Source organism: Anser brachyrhynchus (assembly GCF_964034855.1).
Source record: "Anser brachyrhynchus genome assembly, chromosome: 2".
NCBI classification, from domain to species: domain Eukaryota; kingdom Metazoa; phylum Chordata; class Aves; order Anseriformes; family Anatidae; genus Anser; species Anser brachyrhynchus.
In genome coordinates this window covers 86,045,712-86,062,121 of record NC_137695.1, presented here as the reverse complement: position 1 = coordinate 86,062,121, position 16,410 = coordinate 86,045,712, and the positions used below count along the sequence as shown (strand labels likewise).

The following is a 16,410-nucleotide window of genomic DNA, read 5'->3' as shown; positions in this document are numbered from 1 at the left end:
TACATCTGGAAGAAATACAAGCCAGATTCCCCATTGTGATCACTATGTCCTTCTTTTCATTATCTATGCTCTTACGCAGAAGCAAAAACTTCCACATGATGAAAATGGAACTGCTGACACTTCACTAGCATAAGGCATTGTATAGCCACACTATCTTTGCTTACCATCTGTCGAGCACCCACTGGTGCCATCGCTGGAACAATAACGCATTTCGATCCTTTGCCTTCCCACCTCTAGCAAATTTGGGTCAGGCAAGCGTGCTTTGCAGGTATATCGGAATCGTTGTTCATAGTGGCCACCATTGTCTGAAATATTGACTGGAGTCCAAGGTGTCCAAGGAGTTGTCTTTTTTAACTCTGGACAGGCATTGGTGTTACAAGGTTGATATTCCTGAAAGAAAATGGTCATAGTGATTATAATCATTAGACATGACTTAAAAAAATAATAATAATCTGTGGTGTGTATTACCCAAAACGCCCAGCATTGCTAAATCAGCAGAAGCAAATTCCATGTAGACTGATTCACATCAAAGGAAACAGACTACACATAAGAAACAAATACAGAATTGCCAATACTCTTATTAGACAAATAGACCGAAAGACAATATATGCCTTCTGAGTATCATCAAAATCTATAGATCCTGCCATTCACCTATCAGAACACAACATGCTTATCTGATGGAATGTAAATTCTTTGTAAATTATATGGATGAAATTAAACAACCATTAAATGTCAGAACAAATTTACGTTGACAAATTATTAAGGACAAAAAGGAATAGGCACCAATGGAAAAACAATTTTAAAACAATTTCACTATCTCCAACCTCTTAGAGAACTCTTCAGACGAAAGTACCTATTGAAAAGGAGCCTAGGAACTAAGTTAGTAATTCCACTAGATACCATAAACTACAGACTCACTAGAAATAATAGTTATATGACATACTATAATAATCTCCTTCTTCCATAACCCCAGCTGATACTACCACGTTCCACCTGGCAATTGATTACCTGCTCCTCACCTTCCATGGAGATAACAGCCTTTTTATCTCATACTTTCTTTAGTCTACTATCTCTTCTGGTATTAAATGGTCTAACTTATAAGCACATCTAATTAGTCTGAGAGTAATTGCTCTCAACCTGTATTTTGGTTTAAATTCTATGTTGCTATTTCAGATCTGAAACAAACTTGTTCGCCTGAAAGCTTTTCTAATTTTTCTATCTAATAGAGTTGGAATAAAAATTATTCCCTAGAAACTCCTGCCCCATTAACACAGCAAGGCCCTGGAGAACCCAGATCTGTGTTCAAGTCACACAGTATGAGGCAAGAAGGACTTTTATTTTGTGGCAAACTTCCTGGTTTCATAATTTTGTATTACTTCAGGCAAGAAAGAGATCTTAGATCTTCCCAAGCCATTAAATTTCTGCTAGATGCTCTTGCTTATGCTGGTTTTCAGCTGGACTACTTTTGTTCACTCCTCGAGGCTGTACAAAGTCCCTTTCCAGCTTAAAACCTGGTAATCACTACAGTAGTGACCATATGCATACCCAGGAAACATCTATGAAAGAGGATCCCCTCAGAGTGCAGAGGACTGGATTAAACTTTCCAAAATCTGAGTTTCAGCCTTGACTGGTTTCTTGATCAGAAGACAGCAAAGAACAAGCAAACTATCTGGCTCTGCATATAGCAGGGGAAATAATTCCTTCATGACTCTTTTATGCAACTGCTTAAATCACGTTTTACTGTATCACATATGTCTTAGTCTTAATGTAAAGACTGGGAACAAAACATGTGTGACTGCTTTCCTCACAGCACATGAACAGTTAAAAAGAACTCATAAAATTAACAGCTCCCAGGAACAGCCAGAAGCACCCAGGTTGCCATCCCAACTGCTTATTCACCTCTAATGTGCGGTCCTCTCCATCAGCTGGGTTATGGTGCATCTTTCAAGCAAGAGCAACTTGCTTCTTTTTTTTTTTCTTTTTTTTTTCTGTCTCTCTCTCTTTTTTTAAAAAAGATGTCTAGCACTGACGACTCTATCATCTCCCTGTATCAGCTGTTACACTATTTAGTAATCCTCAGAATTAGCAAATTTCAAGTTAATTCAAGGCTGCATTTTCCCCTTAATTTAATTTTTCAGTCACTGAATTTTGTTGTGCCTTTATCAACAATACTGACCTCGACCTGTACCTACAAATACATTTTTCATGCTGAAGCACTCATACATAATGATAAACTAAACTGAAATTTTTAAAACTTTGTAGGGTTTAAAATTGATCTGTAGGTCCTGTGCATCCTTATGTCTCCCTTTCTTTATGTTTCTTAAGACTGGACAAAATTTGAATTGTCACTCCAGAAGCAGTCTTACCAATACAGCATGCACAGGCAATCATGACCTTGTTCTGCTGGACAGTCTGACTTTAATACATACATTATTACATTAGTGCTTTTTCCTTTCATAGCACTGCACAAAGAGCTTAAGTAGACCCAATTATCTTTGATAACCTGTTGTTTTCTAAATCGTAGCTTTACAACTTCATGTAGCTTCCTATCCCACACAAAAGGATGGTGTTTGGCAATATTAAGATATGTTTTATTAGCTTCTGCAATTGTCTACCATATTATTTACTACCTCAAGAATCTCTGTCATGATCAAGCTTTACTGAAGATGTCTTATATCACTGTCTAGACTGTTGATAAAAATGTTAAGTGCTATTGACCCAAGAACTGATTCCAGGCAGACCCTGCTAAAAACATCCCCAGTCATTTATATCTGTCCATTAACACCACATTTTTCAATTTGTCAGTGAGCCAGTTCTTACTCCATTTAATGTTTGCCATGGAGTTCAGTTTTTTAAATCAAAGCTTTTCCAATTGTGAAGGCAAATGCCTTGGAAAAATTCAATATCAATCTGGGAGAAGTGCTGTATTATGTACAAATATCTCAAAATTCAAACTTTTTATCTAGTAGTATATAAGCAAGAATAATTCAATCAGTAAAGTAGATTCTACAAGGTTAGTTTCAGCACAGTTATTTCACAGTGGTATAGAAGTTTCAGTTCCTTGTTTGCTGGTGATTTTTGTATTTTTCAATCAAAAATAAAGTTGCTAGAAATGGGAAGTCTTTCTGAAGTGGATATGGTGTAGACAGGTGAAAGTAATGAAAAACAGTGTGAGAGTTATGTAATGAACCCATTCTCAATTAAAACTAAGCAAAGGAGGAAGCAGTTAATTTAGTGGCAATGTTCTGAATATTGCTGCTAATACACTTCTTGGATGCCATCTGAATAGTCTTTTTTAAAAAAAAAAAATTCAAGCATATTACTATCTCTTAGACTTTTACCTCTAGTTCAAGTTTGTTTTTATCAATTTCCTTAGGAAACTAGGCTAAAATCTTACCTTATTTGAACTACAATTCTTTATATATATGTATGTAAAAATAATAATCAGATAATATGTTCTATTTCAATTCATATTGCACATACTATGGAGAGAATTATCTCCTTACAGACTCTTATGTCTTTGATGTATACAGTAGGTTGAATACACTTCTTTTGTTCTCATTTGTATTTTTCTTTCTCATCTGTTGACGTGAGAGACAAGGCAGTTAAATCAACATTAACATCCTATTCAAATATACTTGGCCCAACAGTTATGTTTTATGATTTACTTTTAATATATAGTATTCTCAAATATTCTTTTGGAATCACTGAGCAGTCTATTGATTAAAAATACTTATAAATTGTTTGCTCTTTGTTCCGTCCTGCCACGCTTCAGTTTGTCTGGACCAAAATATTTACTTAATTTTTCAGAAGATAAAACACCAATAGAAAACAATATTACTGATTTATAAGTTGAATGGTCTAGTGTTTCACCTGGGACAAGATAGGGCTGCAAGATATAAGAATCTGAGCCTTCTACCAAGCTTTGAGCTTGTAACAGTAATATGCAGTTAAAGGAAAGGACAGCTCTCTCATGCAATCAAAACAAAGGTCAAAATGAATGTAACAGTGTTATAAAACTCTAGAGAAAACCTGTTTCCGTTTATAGGGATCCTTGTTTACACGTCAAAACACAAGTTTCCTGAAGGACCAATATACCCTTTCCTTCTTCAAGAACCGAAAGATATCACTGCATTTATCTTGCAGTGGCTAAAAAATATGTTTAGGAGAATCACTAACTGAATTTGAAAAAAGGAATGTTTCATTTATTTTCATTACAGAAACGTCGTATCCCTTTAGGAAGCATTTTCAAACTAAAACAAACAAAAGGCAGATAAGCCCCGATCATGTTTCTATTATTTCTAGAGTTTAAAAAAAGCCCTGTTCTTAAACCAAATACCTTACTTTATTGTCATTTTTCTATTATAGTACTATTTCAAAAGCATGACCTAAAAGAACACCCAAACCACATTAAATCTGAGTTGTTAGGCAAAACATCTTCTACACTGTAAACTTCAGAGCTATACTTAAAAAATAAAAACCTAGAAGATTTCTAAGATCTCCATCGTATTTTCATCACACAAAGAGCAATCTACATCCTAGTTTATAGGCAGTATTTTAGCTTTAGTTGACATCAATGGGAAAAGTTCTATTGATTTCAGTGGAGACAGGGTTCAGAGACTGTCGCTGCATGCAGAAGCAATCCTGTAGTGCTGTAAAGTAAGGGTAGGTAAGCTGTTCATAAAGGATTTTTAAAATTATTTTGATGGATGGAGGGAGGAAAATCATTTTACCCTACGCAAAGGGAACATGCTTCTTTTGAAGTGAATGAATTTCTTTTTTTGGCTGCAAACACTGACTGAGCACAACCTTTTGTTTTTATTTTGTATATTTTAAACAAAAGAATTGGAAAAAAATCAGTTGATAAAAGGGGAAACTTAAAAGGAATTAAAAGCTGAATTTGTAACCATTTTCTCTGGAGGAGTTCAGGGCTAGCTGGGCAGGTCATCAGATTGTGAGAGTTCAGCACTCAAATTCTGCCTATATTTATTTAGCTAAGAAAAGTTCCTGCAATCTTCATCTCATCTCAGAAAACAACTAAGCTTTATACAAAGAATTGAAATACTTATGTTATAACTATCAAATTATGGAGTGAAGAAAGTCACCACTTTTCCCTTTTTCTACTACTTTTTTTTTTTTTTGGTCAAATGAGTCAAGTTTTTATAAAGGAAATTATTAAAAAAAAAAATCAATCATGAGTAACTTAACTGAATATCTCAAAGGGGTAAAGGCTGGTAGGAGCACCTTCAGCTCCACATCAGCCATAAAACTGCCCAGTGGCATTGAGAAAGTGACATTTTTATTTTTAAGTGGTGCTGCTTGGATGCTCACATTCATATTGGCACCTGAGAACCAGTTAGGGTGATAAAAGTTCATTTCGTAAGTAATACATTCCTAATAGTGTAACAGTCCATTTTAAAGCATGATATTTGGAATTAACTCATACTCAAAATGAAACTAGAAATGTCTAATGAAGAAGTGGTTCTTTATTCCGACAGAGATTTCAAGACAATATAGAAAGAGGTTATTAATTAGATGTTGATTTGGATTCTTCCAAACCTAACACATTTATGGACCTGCATCACGGTTGACCACCCTACCCAAATGCACCAAGGAAATCAAATTGTTATAATTGTTATGTGATACAGGACAGGATAACTTTTTATTATTACTTTTTTATTTTTTAATAAATAACCAAACACATCAAGAACTTATACGTATTTTTGCACACTGCTAGTAGAGAAATGAAAAGTAAAACCACAGTAAATCCAGAGCAGCAAGTCTGCCTGCTGACAGCTTAATTTGTACCAATCCTTCAAGTGTCCCTGGTGCAATCCCATTGCAACTACTGAAGGAGCCCACTTCTAAATGCTGTGTGCAGCACAGTCTGCTAACACAGTACCCTTCCTCTCCTCTCCACACTCATTTAACACTTGCATGGTCAGACTATGAACACTCTGGAGCAGAAGACATTTTGGACTGCCTCTTTGTTGGCCTTTGGATGATGGGGTACTGGTTCATCATTAAAGCATTCAGGCACCAAAACAGCAATAATGCTATAATGCTTTGGAAGCTAGATTCTTGCTATGGGAGACAACCAATTTTCAATCCGACAGTTTCAAACCCCTCAGTGAATTGCAAGTCAACACAAGGGGACTGCAACCATGCTGTGCTTTCCCGACTGCTAAGGCAGGAAATGGCTCCAAGCTATGGTCACAATGGTAACTAAGTGTAAACAAGATGAAAAAAAAAAAATCCATTCTCAGTGCTGGTATCTTCTTGATATGTTAAAGCCAGTCAAAAATCTGGCTAGTGGAATTTACTGTCAGTTTTCAAACTAAGACTGAAGTGTATTTAAAATGTACTGTGTTTCATTGCAATTCATTGGAAGTTTGGTTACAGCTGTGTCATCTGGAACTTGCAAGCACACGCAATGAGTATTCAGAATTCAATGTCTTGAACAGGCTGAAACTGCAAACTTTTGAATGTGTTTGAAGCCCACAAAGGGAACCAGAATTCTGTCTGGTCACCCTGTTCCTTTGTAGTATAGATTAACATGGAATTCCAGGCTTCTCTTACAAAGTTAGCCATCAATTTTCCTTGGATGAACAGTACTTTCTACATTTTGCCCACAATGATATAATCCTCCCATAAATTACTCTGTTCCTTTCACTGTTGGGGCACTGAAGATACTGAAAGCATTGCTAACCACTAGGAGACAAGCAATGCCTCTAAAAATGTATGGCCTAAACAGAAAACTCTTCCTCTCATTCCTCCTTCTCTTCTACTCTCCCCGTGGTCTATGAAATGCCTCACAACTTGGATGAGATGTGCAACGTGCTCTGAAGGATTTTATATTCAGCTACACCCAAGACCATGGAAAAGAGTTTTCCCTTGACAGATTTAAAAATAAAAAATTGTATTTTCATTATTCTACCACATTCAAGCACTTGTGTTCTTTTCTATATTTGTGTACACTACTAATTTTAAGCATCACATTTAAGCAGCTTTGTCAGTTATGTACTTACTAGGGACTTGCCACTAATTAAGAATCAATGATACCAAATTGCCATCCTAAACATTGATAAATAATTGTCGAGGCCTTTAAAATCATTATATTGGCTTAAAAGTACCCGGGGCAGGAAGCTGGTCCACCTAGTAAAAGAAGGTGATTAAGTTAAAACATTACCGATACTGAGTGTGTCCCATCCTTCCACTGAGGACTATTCTTTTGCACAACAGTTACTCATTAGGGGATTGGTGTCCAGGGTTCATTTGTCAGGAGTCTAATCACAAGTCCCCCTTTATCTGGGGCTTGGCAAGTTGCACTGTGATCTGGTACAGATTGTGATGTGCCTCCTGTTCTAGCAGCTCTGCTGTGGGATGGAAAACTCTGGAAGAGGGGTTAGAAGATAGGGACAAGATCATCTAAACCTGCTAAATTTCAGTAAGCCAGGAGGTGTCTGTAAAAGAACTAAGGGCTCAGTTATTTTTGCCCTGCATGTTGTGTGGTGTCATTTAGACTGTTGCAAAGCCTGCACAAAGGAAATAAAAGATATTACTGAGTTGATGAAAACAGAACACCCAGGACAGCAAATAATGGAGGCTGTAAAGCTGAAGGGATTGTCCACCTATAAATGACTGCATGGATTTACTGAAACTGATTCAAAAGCGATTTCAGTTAAGCAGGCACTATATTGCCATGTAGTGAAGGTCTCAACCGCAGCAAGTAAGACATGACCTCCAAATGAGTGACAACATGAAAAGTAAATGGTGAAATATAAATATCATTAAAGGCAAATGATGTGTAACTTGCACATGAATCAAAATGATTTTTTCAGCATTTAAATCAGAACTTAAAACTAGTGTGTAAACACCAGCTTTGAAACCTATATTTCTACATTGAATTACAAAGAGAGGGAATTCAACTTTACCTTTAAAATTAAGAAGGGACTAGTTTTGAAAGGCAAAATTTGAAGGTACAATTTGAAAATATCAGAGAAAGGAACATAGCTTCCTACAAGCTGTGATTTTTCTTACATGATGACTCAGTACTTCACAAGTGGGGAAAAGGGGGTTGTTGAAAATTCCTTTTGGGGGGTATGCTCAGCTTATTGGAATCAATTGAGTTGCTGCAGCTTAGTGCATTACCAACTCAGCTGGATCATGCTAATGATCCGTGCATGTGGCTTTAGCTATTACAAATGCAAAAGAAGGTGGATTAAGTCAGACAGATAAGGGGTGATTTACTCTGCTGTAATAACTCAATTGTTTGCAATTAGCTCCACATACTCTTACTGAGAAGCTTAACTTTTTCACATAGGCCTTACAATTCCTGACAAAAATCTGTCTTAAATTGCTGAAATAGTTTTTATTAACTATTAAACTTAAAAATGCATTTTTTTTAATTGCTGGAAAGCTTGGCTATCTAAATATTTATTAACTGAGAGTAAGAATGTTAGAAGATAATCCAATAGTCAAAAAGGCACAAAAAGGCTGTCAACTCCTCAATTATAGACTGCTGTTCTGTAAAGTCTGCAAATCTGTTCCCTCATATAAATTACCCTGATTTCTATTCTACAGCGTAGATTTTCCTTCCTGTAGGCTTACAAAAGTCAATGAGAGCTTGTTATAAACGGACACTCTCAACAACTTAAATTATTAAAAGTGGAAGCAAATCTAGGACTTCAGTATAGTTTTGACAGGTAACACTGGAGTTGCTTCACTTTGTGACATACAAAGAATTGGGCCCTTAGATTTCTGATTCTTAGGTTCACCTGTTACTAACCAGTCATTGTGCCTTTTCCTGAATTTAGTAATGGGAAAAGTCTGCAAACAAATTTTGGTTTGCTTTGTCTGCTACCACGGAACAGTAATGCCACAGGTTGCTAAAGCAATGTGTAATTGTGAAACAAGAAGAGGAGAAAAATGTAGAAGCTGCATAGCCTGTAATCATGGGATTGAGGATAAGACGGCAGGGTGGTACTCCTGCAGAGAGAAATGGCTCCTGTCTTTCATGAGTCAGTTTCAAATTAAGCACAGTGATAGAGTAGTTCTAGAAATTTATGCGCTGAAGACACATTTATTTCCATAATATTTTGACCTGGAAAACCAAGTGGGTGAAAAGCCAGCCAATGAATAATGCAGAAAAAGAAAACTGTTATTACTATTTTAGATCCAGCCATAGAGCACATTTTCTGAGATTATTTTTTGTTTGTTCATAGCTGTTTATTACATGATCAGTGCAGCCCTATATAAAGTCAGTGCTTATATGCACCTGTGGGTGATCATTATTCTGATTTCCTGCAATTATACAATCTTCTAGGTTCAGCTGAACTTTCACATTTTAAGCTGAGGGCAAAAATGTAACTACCAGTCATTGGTACATCAGAACAGAGCTGAAAGTATGAAATTATTAACCGCTTGTGAATTCATTTAGAGAGCCAGTAGTCAACTGCAGCTTGTCTTATTTTTTTTTCTCTCTCTTTTAAAGATTTATAAGCTGGAGGCTGGAGCGATGGGCTGAGGTCAACTGTATGAAGTTCAACAAGGCCAAGTGCCGGGTCCTGCACCTGGGGCGCAACAACCCCAAGCAGAGCTACAGGCTGGGAGATGAGTGGCTGGAAAGCTGCCTGGCCGAGAAGGACCTGGGAGTATTGGTTGATAGTCGGCTGAATATGAGCCAGCAGTGTGCCCAGGTGGCCAAGAAGGCCAACAGCATCCTGGCCTGTATAAGAAGCAGCGTGGCCAGCAGGTCTAGGGAAGTGATTGTGCCCCTGTACTCGGCTCTGGTGAGGCCGCACCTCGAGTACTGTGTTCAGTTTTGGGCCCCTCGCTACAGGAAGGACATGGAGGTGCTCGAGCGAGTCCAGAGAAGGGCGACCAAGCTGGTGAGGGGTCTGGAGAACAAGTCTTACGAGGAGCGGCTGAGGGAGCTGGGATTGTTCAGCCTGGAGAAGAGGAGGCTCAGGGGCGACCTTATCGCTCTCTACAGTTACCTTAAAGGAGGCTGTAGAGAGGTGGGGGTTGGTCTGTTCTCCCACGTGCCTGGTGACAGGACGAGGGGGAATGGGCGAAAGTTGCGACAGGGGAGTTTTAGGTCGGATGTTAGGAAGTACTTCTTTACCGAAAGGGTTATTAAGCATTGGAACGGGCTGCCCAGGGAGGTGGTGGAGTCACCATCCCTGGAGGTCTTTAAAAGACGTTTAGATGTAGAGCTTAGCGATATGGTTTAGTGGAGTACTTAGTGTTAGGTCGGAGGTTGGACTCGATGATCTTGAGGTCTCTTCCAACCTAGAAATCTGTGATACTGTGAAGCTGTGCTTTGTACAAAAATGGAACCAAAATTTGAGAGAGCTGATGTTGGAAAGAGATGAAGTCTGTCTTTGCTCTGAAAATCTGATTACTTTAATATTCTTACTTTATTTTTCATTCTAAAGGATGATTTAAATGGTATACAAATCACTGGGGAAAAAAAAATCCTGTAATGTCACCACTCCTGAGATAACACTGTAAATGTTAGAGCAGCTGTTAAATGACAAATGCCATGAACTTTGACTCAGACTTGCCAGTACAGACCCAGGAGCTGCAGTAAAAAACAGAATTGCTTGTTCAAATGCATTAAGCTGTGCAAGTATTTAAATCCACCAAAATTGAATTTAGTCACACAAGTGAGAGACATTCAAAGACTGTGATCATTTATACCTTCTGAAAAAGGCAGCAGAAAATGTATGTGTTGTACTTCTGAAAACAAAGCTACTTAGTAGGTAATCTGAATATGGATTTGGAAGCCTGATGAATGTGTCATTTTGGCAAAATATGGCTACCAGATATCTGTCCGGAACTGGATGGACTGTTGTCTCCAGAAACTGCAAATATTTGGATCTGCTAAGAGGGAAGTCAAGTTAATCTGTATGTGAACATCCACATCTTCATACCTCAAAGGCCATATTGGTCTTCTGTAAATGAGTGAAAGGGAAAAACACAAACACAACCTGCACATCCTTCTTTCAAGCAATTTTTTTTCTTTTTCTAGATGGTGATGGAATGGACAACACCTGTGGAAAATGGGTATAGCAAATAGGTTAAGAAAAAAAGATGCTATAAACCTCATTTTCAGGCCTTGACCCAAACACACTGAAGCAAGCAGTAGTATAACTGAACTTGAAGTGCACTTAAGTGCAATTTAATACTTTATCACACCACAGACATCTGCCTTTCCCCAGGGCAGAAGCTACAGCAGAACTGACAGAAGTGATGTGTGTCCACACCTCGATCATTGCTGCTACAGTTGAATGTATAAGCATAAAACTATCTTCACTCATAGCTCGTAATCACTTGGACCAGGAAGCACAGCAACTGAGATGCACACGCATTCGCTTCTGCCAACTCCGCTATGGGAAAATATGACCTCTAGCAAATGGGGACAGCTGAGCTGTGAGCTGCTTAAATCGCCCTAGCAAGCATCAGTGTAACTCATCTGTCAGAGTCCGTGACTAAGCGGGCAAAAAATAAGAAAGGAAAAGGCAATCCAAATAAAAGCATAACGTTTTACAGGTTGCCTGGTTGAAAAGCAGGTACCCAGATAGAGACATATGAAAAATATGCCTGTAATAAATGTAAGCTCAAATTACATACAACCATTCACGGCTTTGTGCTTACCTGTTCAGAAAGTGCAACTGCCTGTTCAGAAAGTGCAAACATACATATAAAATTGTCCGTATTTTTTTTCAAGAGTGGATATCAACATCCCAGAACTTACATCCCTAATACTGGAAATATATCTTCCACTTTCATGCAGATGTTTCAGATCCCCTATGGCTTCTCAAAAAGCTACACGTGCCTATGTTTAGGCAAGCTGAATCCTGCCTTTGGGTTTCCCAGTGGAGCTTGCAACAAAAACATGTGCTAGTACATGCACACACACAGCAATCTGTTCTAGGCAAAGTATGGGACGCTGCTCCCAGGGATTTATGCAAAGAAACATCTTTTCCTTCTGCGTGACTTATACGCTATGATGGATGTACATACTGTGAAGAAACCAAGACTTTCAAAAGATCAGGATGCACAGAAACAGAGCAACAATGTGTTGACTGAGGAATAAGGGGGCAAGCATTTTTTGCAGGCATGTCAGAACTGAATCTCCTGTTGATTTATATAACTGCTGCACATTTTCCATTTAATTTGCAGCAATCTAAAAAACTGCCCATAAATCAATTCCTCTCTCACAACACTATTTTTAGCTTTTTTAATATTGTTGGTTTTATATAAAGTTTGTTTAGAAAGGGCTTAATGCATCTGTGTTGTATTTTTGGAACTGTGGTTGCAAATAAAACATTTTTTGATCTCCAGCCAATTCCCGGTAAGACACATGTTTCTGAAATAAATCAGTAAATAGATAAACACCCCACCCAACACCCCCCCACACCCCCCCCCAAAAAAAAAAAAAAGACCTGTACTAATTGGTATTCTCTATTTCCAGACTGAGGAAGTAAAATGCAGGAATAGCTGTGTGCTTCCTTTCCAGATGAGGTTTTAATTGACAATAGTATGTGTGGTTGCGGTCAGAACTGCTCTGCTGCTCTGGGGAAATTCCTTAGGAGACGACTGTAGCCCTTTTATTTTATACCTTATTCGAAGTCTCAGCAAAAAGGCAAAGAACTCTACTGGGGCAAGGTGGCATTGCTAGAGACATTCAAGGCAGAAAGTTAAACATGAAAACAAAAGGAAAAAGTGCTTAAAGAAAAACTTTACCACTTAAGGCACGTATAGGATCCTTCGCTTCTCTCAATCAATCTCAGCAATCCTCATCTCACATCTTATCCCAACTCAAATCTCTGCATGCCAGCTTTGCCCCACGTCTTATCATAAAAGCCACATAACCTCATTTATGAAAGGAAGAAAGAAAGGAGATGACAATGGAATGATTTACACTGCAGTGATCAAACTGGAGAAAAAAAAAGTCAGCGAATGTCATCTACCAAAACTATTCTTCTCAACAAACCAGAAAAGAGGCATAAATAGCTACAAGTTATGAGAGTTGGTTTAAATGCCAAAGACTGAAAAATGTAACAGTGATTGAGAGCTTAGGATAATGAAGCTGCAGACTGTCACTGGGTAGTAGTGTTATGTTTGCTTATCAAAGCAATATGTAGACCCACATCAAAATTATTGGAAAAGCAAGGGCTGGGTAACACATGATGTCTATTTCAGTAATTCCTAGCAATATGGAGAGGGCTCACTGCCAGTAACTGCGCAAACACGTCTGGAATACACAAGTCAAACTCTCAGGGCTGAATTTTAGGTCAGGATGGGTGCTCTGAATGTATACTGTAGACTTTATAACATAGGCTTCATTTTGACAGCTCAGTAAGCATACCATCAACGTCTTGGCATTTTCAGGCCAATGACATTAGTAACTGGAAAATAAAAATGTTAGCTATAGACTGCAAATTCATTTTTATAGGAAAATAGTAAGTATTTTGTATTCACACTATGCTTTTAAATTAGAAATGTCAGGCCATTTATAAAGAGTTCTGGCTTATCAAACAGAGCTCTGAAGGCAGATTGCTGAGCACAGCACCATTGGAGCTGGCTGATTTAAGACCCTCATCCTTCAGGATGAATAGGAAGCAATGGAGGCTCACCAAAGGAAGTCCATTTGGGAAAGGCTAGGCAGAGATGCAAAAGGCAGCTCAAATTTGTCCATTTGGAAAGAGAAAACTACAGCAAAAGTTTTGTTTTTTGTTGTTGTTTGTGTGTTTTTATCCTTTGGAAAAGCTAGTTAGAGTTACTTTTGTCTTTCCACTGATCCAAGATCCACAGATCCATAATAACACTTTTCATCAAAATGTACAAGTTCTGAGAAAGAGAAGTCTTTCTTGTAGATGCCCAGAAAAAAAGGCAACACAAATAATAGTAGTAATGGTAGAAAGGAGAAGGATATAAAGACAATGTTCCAGAACATTGGTAGGATGGGCAATCTGCTTGTTTTTTATTTTTTTCTTAAGAATACTAAGAGAAGAATCCTAAAGGGGGTAAAAAAAAGATTAAAAGTAACAAATGTAATAAATAGAAGATAACGAGACTAAGTTGAGTTTGTATACCCATAGACAGTTGTTAATGTGATTGCATAAAATAAAAGCAGCAATATCTAAAGAAATTTCACTATTAAGAAAACACAGGTGTTTGGCAAGAATTTGAGGGTGAAAGCGTGAAAAAACAAGCAGACTGCAGGATCCCAAAGGATAGGAAAGAATGAAGATGACAGAATGTCATTTTCATTAAATCCTTCACTTCACAGAATAAAATTATCACAAGCCTTAAAGTGAAGACTCAAATGACTTTTTTTAATGCCAACTAACTCACCTGCTTATACCACTGAAGTTTTTAAAGAGCATACAAAATGGTTCTAAAGCTTTTAATTTTCTAGTTTGGTAAATTCAAAAAGGTGTGCAATACAGGACTCAAGTTTTGGTCAACATGTATCAAGTCTCATGACGTCTCGCTGCTTAGCAAGATGTAGGCGTTTTACTAAGTACTTCAGTAGCAGTGATGAGGTACAGAAGGTGAGACCTGCATGCTGTGCAATTAGCTCTTGGTTTATAAAAGCAATGACTCTGCAGACGCTGAATGATATACAGGCTCTTTGTGCTAATGGATCCCAATATAATATGAAACCTAAGAATTTCAACCAGGGTTATTTGCGTGCCAGTGGAGAGGCGTTAGAGGGATACCTAAAGCATTTCAGTAAGCAGGAACAATACATGTGAGTTTACTATAGATTTAAGGTGTAAAAATCATGCATCATGACACTACCTTCTTATTCACAAGATCAAGCATTGCTTAGATGCATTACTTCAATACATGCTATTTGGGCACAGAACCCTTTGTTTGTTTGTTTTACTTCCCATACTAGCAAAATAATAACTTTGTAACTGTTATGCCACCTAAGATTGCATTGGTGTCTCTCCTTATGTGGATGGGTTTGTGGGAAGTCACAGCTTTGAAGCTACTTTTCCTTGAACTGCAGCTGATGTAGACAAGACATTTCTAAAGTTATGCAAGTGCTTTTTTAAGTCCCATGACAAAGGAAAGAAGCTAATGTGATCACCCTGCAGGATGACAAAGAGAGTCTCTGATTCCACGAAATGGAAAGTTCACTACACTTTCCCTTTGGAAGAATCTGTGGTGGATGAATAATGGTAATTTTTTTTTTTTTTTCTAAACAAGGACTCTTGACAGAAACGGTCTGAGGTGACGTGGCTTTACCATGCTCAGAAGGGAACAGGTATTTTATTTGGTACAGGGGGCTGTTTCAAAGAGCTTTTAGCTCCTTACTTGGCCGCAGGATCTATAATCACATGGCTGTTCACATCTCAGGGACAAACATATTATGCATTATAGACAATGCAAATAATTTTTATAGGATTCACTGACATTAAACCTCAAAAAAAAATAAATTACATTGTTCAGTATTTCAAGTATAAGTATGTTCTCATTTCAAATGAGAACAACTTCAAATACTTTACATACCCCTCTTTCCTTCCATCGGTTTAGACTCACAGAATGTATCTTAACACAAGGGGAAGCTGAGATAGAGACCAATTCTCATGCTATAGTAGTACTAGATTTGGTTATTCCTCAAGTACTAAAGTTGTGTTTTATCTGAAAAAGCCCCCTGCTTCCGTTTTTCTACCAAGAGTAGGAAGGAAAAGTAGGTGCCCAGATCGGATGCATTTCTAACTAAACAAAGCAACTCCTTGCTGTTGGGTCACATGGATTTAAACGAACACCAAGTTCAGATTTCTTTGAGAGTCTTTTAATGATGTCCCACATGCTCCTTTTATACACTGAAGATTATTAATTAAAAAAAAAAAAAGCACAGGAGTTTAAGAACAGCAATAAGAAGGAGAGCTATGTATTTCATATATACTTGAGTGATAAAAAGAAGGATCTAGCTTGGAGGGGTTTTTGATCAGAACATGATGTTAAGATTATGTCTTAATGCAGTATATCATCTTATTTCTGGCAAAGGGGGGTGCAAATGGGGCCTGTCTGGCATCAGAGACAATGAGGCAATGCAATCTATGATGACTGCATTTGATCAGGGGAGTTATCTACTCAACGGTTAAATAAGAATCCCTGAATGGTTTGGGTTGGAAGGAATCTTAAAGACCACCCAGTTCCAACCCCCTGCCATGGGTGGGGACACCTCTCACCAGCCCAGGCTGCCCAAAGCCCCATCCAACCTGGTCTTGAACACCTTCAGGCATGGGGCATCCACAGCTTCTCTGGGCAACCTGTGCCAGTGCTTCACCGTCCTCTGAGCAAAGAATTTTTTTCCTTTTAAACCTGACCTCCTAAAACTGTTAACCCTTGTCCTGTTGCTACACTTCCTGATAAAGAGTC

At 38.0% G+C, this 16,410-nt stretch overlaps 1 protein-coding gene across 1 annotated transcript in view; it reads right to left on the bottom strand.

Moving 5' to 3' along the window:
* The window catches only part of SEMA5A (semaphorin 5A), a 237,658-nt gene that overhangs the window by 34,861 nt on the left and 186,387 nt on the right, over positions 1 to 16,410 (bottom strand). Inside the window, exon 16 of the mRNA XM_080582364.1 lies at positions 165 to 390. Within this exon, the coding sequence (XP_080438490.1) occupies positions 165 to 390 (226 nt within the window). The remainder of the gene's footprint in view (positions 1 to 164; positions 391 to 16,410) is intronic.